We start from the raw sequence: 9,876 nt of genomic DNA, 5'->3' as shown, positions 1-9,876 counted from the left end.
GTGTATGCTCCACCCCCACAGCAGTGGTTACGTCAGCTGTACCTTTTTGGGACTATTTAATTTCCACCCCCATATGGCTACTCTCCCCGTTTGTAGTTTTGCCTCAAAAAGTGTTCTACATGAAAAGGCATACACGGCTGCATGCTCGTTTATCATGTGAATAACTTGCGCCACTTTTTGGTTCAACGTCCTGCTCGACAAGTTTGTGTGCCGACGGGGGGCACTGCACACGTGGATCGGCGGGGGGAGAAGCGGAAGAAGCGAAAGAAGCGGAAGGAGCGGCAGATGAAGTAGGGAAGCAGGGGAGTGGCTCCAAACCTGACCCCACAGCGACGCAGGGGGAGTGGCTTCAAATCTGTTTCTCACCTGAAGCAGCCATAGCTGCCGCTACGCGCGCAACATGGGGAACGCGCTGCGGAAGGGCAAGGAGGCCCAGGGGGTGCTCGGAAAAATACTTAATAGCATCTACGCGGCGTTTTCAATTCATGGCCAAGACAGCTCGCGGAAGAACAAAGCTAAAGATGGAGGAACGGAAGAAGGTGCATCTGCAAAGAGGGAAGCCGAAAAAGGAAAAAACAATTTCCTTCTAAGAGCTGTAGCCGACATGACGAAAGGGGAAAAGACGCTGCTCACCATCGCCTTCGCATTTTTAGCCATCAATGCGTACACCAACTTGAGTTACCCGAAGATTATGGGGGAGTGCGTCGAGACGGCGAATCTCGCTCAGGGGGGTGCAGGCGCAGTTAGCGCGGTTAGCGCGGTTAATGGAAGTGGCAGCGTTGTCGGTGGAGGCGTCGATGGCATCGTCAACGGAAGCGTCAGCGGAAGCGGCACTGGGGCGCCCTCCAAGTGCAACTTTCTGTTGACCCTCGTGCAGAAGACCAAAATTTTAAACAAACTGTTCCTGGGCACCCCGGAGAGAGGCGGGCATGCCGTGTTCTGCTTCCTACCGTACTTCATCTGTGGAGGTGTGGCGTCCTACTTTAGAATATACTTCACAAACAAGTGCATTAAGAAGGTGGAGAACCGATTAAAAAAAAAAGTGCACAAAACGATCATTACACAAAACAGTGAAAAATTTAATTCGCATAAATCACCAGACTATCTCATCAACTGCGTTTTTAACGAAATAAAATTTTCAGCCAAGCAGTTGATTACGTCTATCACACAAATGGTACGTTATGGGAACTCCATCCTCGGGGGAAGTATCTCGATGATATGCATATCTCCTTACTTGACCAAACTGTGTGTCTTCGTTGTACCCACCTATGGGTTTCTTGTCCTGTTGATTTTGAGAAAACTCAAAAGTATTAAAATGAAGGCATCCAATTGTGAAGAAAAACAAATGGCTAGATTGTCAGACATTTTACAAAAAAAAAATGTCATCTCATTTTTTGGAAATGATTATCATGAAAATAGTTTTTTTTGTAAAAACTTAAAATACATGAACAAGCTAAATGAGAGATACACAAATTGGGAGTCCCTGTTTTATTCCTTCCTCAATATAGGAAGCAATATTGTTATATGCTCTATCCTTTGCTTTGGAAGAAGCGAACTGAACAAGAAAAATATCACCCATGGTCAGCTCGTTTCCTTCATTGCCTTCTCCAGCATGTTAGGGTTAGGTATTGTGGGCATGTTAAAATTGAAAAAGGATCTCGGGGTTCTCCAGCTAAGTCTACAGAAGATATACGAAATTGTGGACTTCACTCCGGTGAGGAATGCAGAACGGGATGAGAGGACACCCATAGAGAGGGGAGATATTTCTATCGAGATGGAAAACCCAATAGGAGGCGGCACCCCCACCATTGGCGATGTGATGAATGGAGAGGCCTCCCCTCTGACTGGGGACTCATGTCCAAGAAGCCTCCGCGGAAGCCTCAAATTCGAAAACGTCCACTTCGCCTACAACGCATTCGATGCCAGCAAGAGGAAGGATGTCCTAAAAAACATAAACTTTGAAATAAAAGAAAAAGAAAAGGTAGCTATCATAGGTAAGAGCGGGTCTGGAAAGTCAACCCTGTGGAAGCTCCTCACCACGGACTATGACTACCAGGGGAATATATACATTGACAAATATGACTTAAAACATATAAATAAAACGTATTTTAAAAAATGCATCATATCGGTTAGTGAGCAGGACTGTTGCGTCCTGAATAGGTCTCTGTACGAAAATTTAGTCTATGCCTTGTTGCCTGTAGAAATTGAGGGCAAGCAGGAGTTACCAAAAGTTATCCCCATGGGGGTGGAGCAGTCGCGTTGGGAACTCGCAGGGCGGATTTGCAATTCTCAGCCGAGGAGTAGTTCTCAGCCGAGGAGTAATTCTCAACCGAGGAGCATTTCTCAGTCGACTCGCCCGAAGGAAGGAGAAGAAGGCACACCAAATGAAAAGCCAAACGAAGCTGCCCACAACCAACTTGAATCCTGCAACACGTCCAACACACTCCCGGGTGAAGGCAAAATAATTCCAAGCAGTGAGGAAGCCCAACTGAAGGACCAGGTCAATTACGCTCTTCTGGAGGAGTACGGAAAGGACAAACTAAGCCACATAAACGAAACATTAAGTGAATTGTGCGAGCAGTTAGATTTGACCCAGTTCATACACTCCCTACCAGAAAATATTCACACAAGTATCCAAAACAGTGCCATGTCGTCTGGGCAGAGACAAAGAATATCAATCATCCGATCTTTAATAAAAGACACTCCAATTTATGTCTTCGATGAAATCACTTCATTTCTAGATGAGTCCAACGTAGAAAGAGTCTACAACTTAATTAATACGATAATACCTAATAAGACAATTATTTACATCACACACTCAGTCAATATATTGCACCATATGGATAAAATAATTATCGTCGATCAAGGAAGGATAAGTTCCATTGGGACCTTCAATCAAATTAAGAATGACCCCATTTTCTTGGACATCTTTTCACACTCGAAAGTGGCGTCTATATGATTGTATCAAGTGACACGCTTTCACATGTCAGGTTTAATCCCAATATGATTCTCTGTGTAGAGGCACATCCGTGTGCAGGAGATTACCCCTTTCCCCTGTGTGTAAGTGTGCACCCTGTCGAAAAAAAGACCAAACAGAGAATAACTGGTCATATCTCCATTCGGATGACCACATAACTGATTCGAAGTTATGAATTCGTTTATTCCCACCCCCGTTGTCCCAATTCGAATACACACAAAGATCTGTGTGTTTTTTTTTTTTTTTTTCATCCCTAATTCATCCCAATATGTCATCCTTCCTCACCATGCAATATCAATTAAAAACTTCTACTCTGTTTTTGTTTCTTTAAAGAAAAAACCCTCCTCGAAGCTTCAGACTTCCCTGAGGGGTTACACCTTGAGCATGTCAGCCCACAATTTTTGTGATTAGGAAAGCACGTGTGGAATTCTTACGCTGTGGAAATTTCTATGCATACTCAGATAGGTGCATACTCTGCAATCATAACTAGATGGAAAGTGGGGAACAAAAAAAAAAGAAAGCCCTGCTCTGGGGAAAGGCACACCGACTCCTCCCCCAATAACCCTATGGTGTAGCCATCTTTACCTAGTAATACACTCTCACGGAAAAGCTTTACCGCGCTATGGAAGGCAGGGTTGAAAAGTATCTAACTGTCCCTACGTGTACCTTTTGTGCTTGTAGTCAACCGCTCGGGGAAGGGTTCTCCGCTCGGGGGAAGATTCTCCACTCGGGGGAAGGCTCTCCACTCGGGGGAAGGCTCTCCACTCGGGGAAAGACTCCCAGCTCGGTAGTGTCTAGTAAAATGCTACAACGCAATTGTGCACTCGCGCGAAGCTCACTTGGGCTAATCAATTTTTGCACCACATTGAACCGTGGGCTGATCAAAATGGGCATACGTACGTATACACAGTTAAGTTATTAGATGAACACAGACGGGGGCATGCACCTTTATGGCTCAGGCCAAGGGGCACACCTCGTGCTGTCATATGTAACGTGGCTAAATGGAGCGATACAGTAACTTGTACGTGTATCCTCTTGTCGCCTCGGATGATGTTAAAGGAGTGTATATCGAGGGAAGACACAGAAAAGGTACTGCGCGACGGGAGAGAACGTGGCAGAATCAAAGTACTCCACCGCAGCCGAAACAGGTTAGGTTAGTGCGTGTGTATACAGAATGCCTCCCCCTCTCGAGCTCGCATCTTTTCCCTTCCAAATCGGTGTCCGCCCTTCCAACCCCTTGTTCACCCTTCTAACCCGTGCTGTCCTAAAAATCGTAACAGTCATCCGTCTTCTCCATCCACACATTCTCCATCTCCCTCGGAGTGCCGTAGGCATCGCTGGTGGCCTCGTACACTCGACCTTCAAATATAACCCGTTCACCTTTGCTGTACACGTTATTCATGTAGCCCAAAGCACCACACACATACTTATCGTAATCACATGATCCTTTTAACTTCCAGTCTGTTATATTTGCCGTGGGCATCAAATCCGAATTCACCATATTTTGGAAAACATATCCACTTAACTTGACCAACGTACCCTCTTCATCCATGTACTCATGATTCAAGTCCCAGTCCTCTATGAAGGTACAGTTATACAGACTTAAATCATACATCTTACGTGAATTTTTTACTATATTTTTTTTCCTCCTAATTAGTGGGTGCTCTAGGGATGCTATGTTTTCCACAGTTTCTTCTTCTCCGAATCTTTCTAGGTTTTTATCTTCCTTCACTTTTTCTGAGAAGAGTTCATCTTGGGGATCACCTTTCGCTTCGTCGGTATCTTCGTTCGCTTCGTCGGTATCCTCGTTCGCCTCGTCGGTATCCTCGTTCGCTTCGCCGGCATTCTCGTTCGCTTCGCCTGCACGGTCACCCTTTTCAGCGCTCATCTGGAGAAGGCTTAGCTCTTTTTCCTCCTCCGTACTTTCCTTCTCTGGGATCATAACAGCTTCTGCTTTTTTGACTTCACCCTCTCCGCGTGGCAACTCTATTGTGACGGACAGGTCCGATGGGCTCTCGCTACCACTGTGTGCACCCCCTTCAGGTAAAGTGGGTTTACCACTCTGCTCCGCACTTCTGCTCAAGTTATCCATCCGGGTTTCCCCCCTGTCTACTTTGTAACTTCTGGCATTCCTTCTTTTGGACGAAGGTCGATTCTTTTTCCCTCTACCTTTGGGATGAGTATCACGTTTCTTCTTTTCCTTCCCCTCCGTTTGATTTACTTTATAGTTAGGGTTGGCTGTTATTTTTATGGTTTCATCGATGAGGGTCGGCCGCACCCTGTTCTCCTTTAGGGGTTCCTTTGAGAAGTGGTCCCCACGGTCGCTGCTAAATGCACTGCCGCTTCTAAATGCACGATCGCTGCTAAATACGCTGCCGCTTCTAAATGCACGATCGCTGCTAAATACACTGCCGCTATCGCGTACAGCGCTTGACGCATCTGCAAAATTGTTTTTTTCCTTCGCGTTTTCCTCTCCTTTGTTACCCCTTTTATTAACGCTGTCTAATGGGGGTCTTTCCTCAATGTGGGGTCCCTCCTTAGTAGTGACGCCCCTGCTGGTACCACTCCATTCGACGGGGAGTGTTGAGTTTCTTTCTCCTTTAGGCTCATCCTTACTCTTCACTGTGTTTTTTTCCGTGCCCTTCGAGTCATTCGCGTTGCTGGGAATGGCCTTTCCTTGTGCGTCAGTTTTCTTCCCATTATCCATTTGGACCCCACCGCTATTGCTGCTCATACCGTTGCTGCTACTGCTACTGTATGTAGAACGCACATTATCCAATGGGTCATCAAGGGGCAGGTCATCCCGAATGCTGCCTAACACGTTTGGCTCATCCGTTAAAGAATCTACCAAAGCGTCACCAAGTGAGACATTTCCTCTATTATCTGACTGGTAGTGACCATCGTTTGATAAATTGTCGCCACGTGGATCGCCACCCCGGATGCTAAATAAATCACCGCCGCTATCCATATCGATGTCATCGGTAAACAATTGGTCGATAGAGCCATCACCAAGATCATCTTGGATCGAATCCATCAAACTATCGCTATCTTCCGCGCTTAAAATATTATCCCCCAAATCGTTGTCAATCTCTTCACTACTGGTATGCACCAAACTGTCTCCCTCATCGCTGAAAAAATTATCTGCAGAATTGTCACCTAAGTCATCATCGCCGCCGAACAAGTTGTCCATGGAGCTATCACCTAAGTCATCATCGCCGCCGAACAAATTGTCGATGGAGTCATCACCTAAGTCACCATCCGTGTTTGGGAAACCATCGTCTTCATCCCCGCTTTCAACCACGTCGTCTTCAAAATTGGTTAGTTGAGGCTTGCTGTCTGTATCACCTTTCCTAAATAATCCCCTCTCAGTGCCATTCCTTTTAACATCATTTTTACTTCGAACAGAACGTTCTTTTTCTTGTTCACTTTTTGTAATCCAAGTGCTGTACTTCCTACCGTGCGTATTTGCCCCCTGAGGGGTGCTATCAACTACAGCTTTTTTTTCCGTGCTAGGTAGTGTATTTTTTTGTGAGCGCTGGAAGTTATTTCTGCCTTTATCCACTGCAGCAGCAGTGGGTGAAGAATCTCCTTCTAAATGTGCACTATGATTTGTGAAATCTAAATATACAGAACTGTCTCTGCGCATTTCACCGGGTTGCATTGCACTATCTGATTCATTGCTTAAATTGTTGTTATACCTCCGTTTAATTCTGTGAGGAAAGCTATTTTGCATTAAATTTAAATCGCCATTTTCGTCACTGTTATCCCTGGTCAAATGGTCATAAACATGTTCATTCACGCTGCTTAGACTTAAGGAATATGCAGCGTTAAAGATAAGGAGGCAGGCAAAAATTGCCACGAAACTTTTCTTCATTGTAGCGACTACTGGAAAAGCTTCTCAAAATGGGTGTAAAATTTGTAGGAAAAAAATGTATGTTTTTATTTTATTTTATTTTTTTCTCTCAAGAGTGTGAAAGCCGTTAAACATGGCCTTGAAGGGTTGCTAATTATTTTGTTTGCGTTTTGGGTAAAAAATGGATGAAAAAAACGTGGAAAACGCGTGGAAATATAAGGCAAAAAAAAAAGAACATCAAAAAAAAGAGAGGTACAAATGCATAGACACGCAAGTGTACCTACGTGTGCACGGGTTGCAAATGAAACAAGATTAAAACTGAGAAGCATTTCTCACATGAGAGTAGATTAAATTTATACTTATGTGCGTGAAAAACAAATAGATGCATATCTTTTAAGTGATACTTCTGGCTGTATCAATTTTCTTAATCATGTTCTTTTTTAATCGTGTACTAAATATATATTTGTGAAGTAACCTTCAAAATATGAAACATTTCGCACACGTTGACTTTTACGTTTGGCTGCATATTTTTTTTTTTTTTTTTTTTACGTTGCACATTTATGGCTAGCTGGCTAGCTCCCGGTAAAAAAGTGCAGCTATTTTTCTGACTCGTTCATACATTTAATAGCTTAATGTATGCACGGTGAGAACAACGGTCAACGTATGCTCGCTGCTGTTCAGACAAAATGTGTGGTGAGCGCTCTCTTAGAGGGCAACTAGCTATTTTTTTACAACATTTTTTTAGAAGAATTTTTTTTTTTTACGATAATTTTTTTTTTTATCACCACGTTTTCTATAAACCGTGATTTAAAAAAAAAATCAAAAGGTCCTAGCCAAACAGAGAATCTCACAACGAATGAGACCAACTTGGTAAAAGGGAGTGGGCTAAAATGCTGAGGCCTCTGTAGCTAACTATTTCGTGTATGCAAAAGTGGCTCTGCGGATTAACGATAGTTACACCCAACCAGAGCGAGGCATAATAACTCCCGAATAAACGTTATCCCCTTTTTCTGCACCCTACACAAGGACACTTCTGGTTTGTATTTTCGCAATTGCCTCATTAATTTTCTCAAAAAGGTGATGCGAAATTTTGGACGAATTTTCCGTCATATTTAGTATCGAAGCGATCTCCATAGATATGCCATATAACTTGTGAAATGCTACACACTTCCCACTTGAAGTAACAGCGACAACGAAAATATTTTCAACTAACTCTTCTTCCACCTTAGACATATCGTACACATATTTGTTGTTTATTTCTCCTATGGAGACACATATGGGTACATTTTCGTACGGAAAATTTGTTTTTTGATTTTCAATAATTTCGACTTCGTAGTCTGCACATTTTGTATGGTGAAAGGTGTTCGATTCGTCGATTTTCCTTTTGGCTTTCACAACGGGGACGATGGTATCCTTCAGAGCTACATAAATGGCCATGCTGATGATATCCAATAGTCCCCCCCCGGCATTTAAAACCATAACGCTTATGTCAACTCCCCAAACAAACTTGGATGGTAAAATGCACAATTTTTTCCGGTCAATATTGTTCTTTAAGCATAAGTCGTAAATAATTGAAGACATAATTTGTAAATGATCTTTTTTTATTCTATTTGCAGCTACCGATGCGGGGCAATCTATCTGTAGATTGATAACCCCTTCGTCTGGCGCGTCCAAACTGGGTGTTAAAAGGGATAGCTTAATCCCACAAATTACATTGTTCTCTTCATTCATAACACTGCTGCTGCCATCTGCTGATACCAAAATGTTCTTATTTATTTCGATGGTTCTGTACGTCGACAGGGTTCTTCCGTCCACTCTGATGTTGGAGTTGATGCTGTTTTCTATGTACTTTAGCGAACTCATTTTGGCGCTATCTTGTGGTTACGCCCTTTCGAGAGAGGCCCAGGAGGGGTGAACTAGCCGTATCTCTAATTGGCTGATTTGCTCTGTATCTTTAATTATGTGTATCCCCCTTTCGCATTCGCGCGTGCAACTGTTGGGGAGAGTGAGTGTACGCACAGAGGGGGAGATTAGTGCTCCCACAAAAAAGGAGAAATGAATGGATACACACAAAAAAATGAGGGGGACACGTTCCGCGTAATAACAGCGGTCCATTCAACGCTTCAACGCTTCAACGCTTGAACTTTTTTGGTCAACGGGGGGAAGTCCAAAAGACAGCCCTTTCCACTGCTCGCGGGGTGCCAAAACTTGGCACAGGAAAGAATAACTCTCCGAAACTGCTCAATTTGGATATTCTCTCCGTGTAGTTATTCTGCGCGAATTAGTGCAGATCAGCTCCCTTCTTCTTTTACGAATGCGTTTGTGCAGCAAAAGGGTGGTAGAAAAAAAAAATAAAAAAAAAAACTATTTTCCTGTTCGCCTATTCACCTGTTCACCTGTTCGTCGGCTCGACACATATCCATGTAACAGGATGCTTACAAAGGAACGACCGTGAGGACCGGACGAGTGTCTCCCCTTCCTATGACGGAACTCTCTTCAGTAGCTGTCGCTGTAATACTTTTGGTAATCTCCCATTTCCTTCCTCACGTCGCTTATCTTCTTGGTTTTGTTAAAACATATGAACGAATTGATGTAGTAAAAGTTTATGATGTAATTCTTGTTCTTGTTCCATATATGATATAAAAGAAGAAGCAATATGAAAATTATTATTATCATTTTATATTTTTTGGCAAGGGGGGAGCTCGTCCGGGGCGTCCTTTTTGTGTGTTTTGGAGCCAACGTGCCTGCATATTTTTCAGGGTTTTTTTTTTTTGCTTCTTATGTACAACGTAAGGGGGGTGGGGAAAATATTCGGATGTGCCATTTCATGTTCATTTCCGCTGGGGAGAGGCTTTACCGGCGTTTCGCTCTAAAATTTGGGCAACCTGTTTTCCGCCTTCTTGGCTGATGTCACCAAATGCGGGGAAATGCGATCGTCCTTACGAATATGCCAAAAAGGTTTGCTCGGAAAAAGGAACACGACCATGGGGTATACAAAGGAAAAAAAAAAAAAAAAAAAAAAAAAAAATAGCCAAAAATAGCGTTG

At 43.5% G+C, this 9,876-nt stretch overlaps 3 protein-coding genes across 3 annotated transcripts; 1 reads left to right on the top strand and 2 right to left on the bottom strand.

The window, feature by feature from the left end:
• Positions 1 to 400: 400 nt before the first annotated feature.
• PCYB_122330 (ABC transporter) lies at positions 401 to 2,959 on the top strand (the record flags this gene model as incomplete). Its single annotated transcript, XM_004223565.1, has 2 exons — positions 401 to 1,580; positions 1,620 to 2,959. 2 exons carry the CDS (start codon positions 401 to 403, stop codon positions 2,957 to 2,959), a joined length of 2,520 nt encoding a protein of 839 aa, XP_004223613.1.
• A 1,282-nt stretch (positions 2,960 to 4,241) lies between these two features.
• On the bottom strand, positions 4,242 to 6,851 carry PCYB_122320 (hypothetical protein; the record flags this gene model as incomplete). The annotated part of the gene is made up of 2 exons (XM_004223564.1): positions 4,242 to 5,264; positions 5,403 to 6,851. The coding sequence occupies 2 exons, from the start codon at positions 6,849 to 6,851 to the stop codon at positions 4,242 to 4,244; spliced, it is 2,472 nt and encodes an 823-aa protein (XP_004223612.1).
• Positions 6,852 to 7,853: 1,002 nt separating this feature from the next.
• Positions 7,854 to 8,693, bottom strand: PCYB_122310 (exosome complex exonuclease; the record flags this gene model as incomplete). The annotated part of the gene is made up of 1 exon (XM_004223563.1): positions 7,854 to 8,693. A coding segment is annotated over one exon (840 nt), but the record flags the coding sequence as incomplete, so codon positions are not given.
• Between the last annotated feature and the right edge of the window lie 1,183 nt (positions 8,694 to 9,876).

The sequence above is a fragment of the Plasmodium cynomolgi genome, chromosome 12, assembly GCF_000321355.1.
Source record: "Plasmodium cynomolgi strain B DNA, chromosome 12, whole genome shotgun sequence".
In the NCBI taxonomy this organism is placed as follows: domain Eukaryota; phylum Apicomplexa; class Aconoidasida; order Haemosporida; family Plasmodiidae; genus Plasmodium; species Plasmodium cynomolgi.
This window is presented reverse-complemented; position numbering and strand designations above follow the sequence as displayed.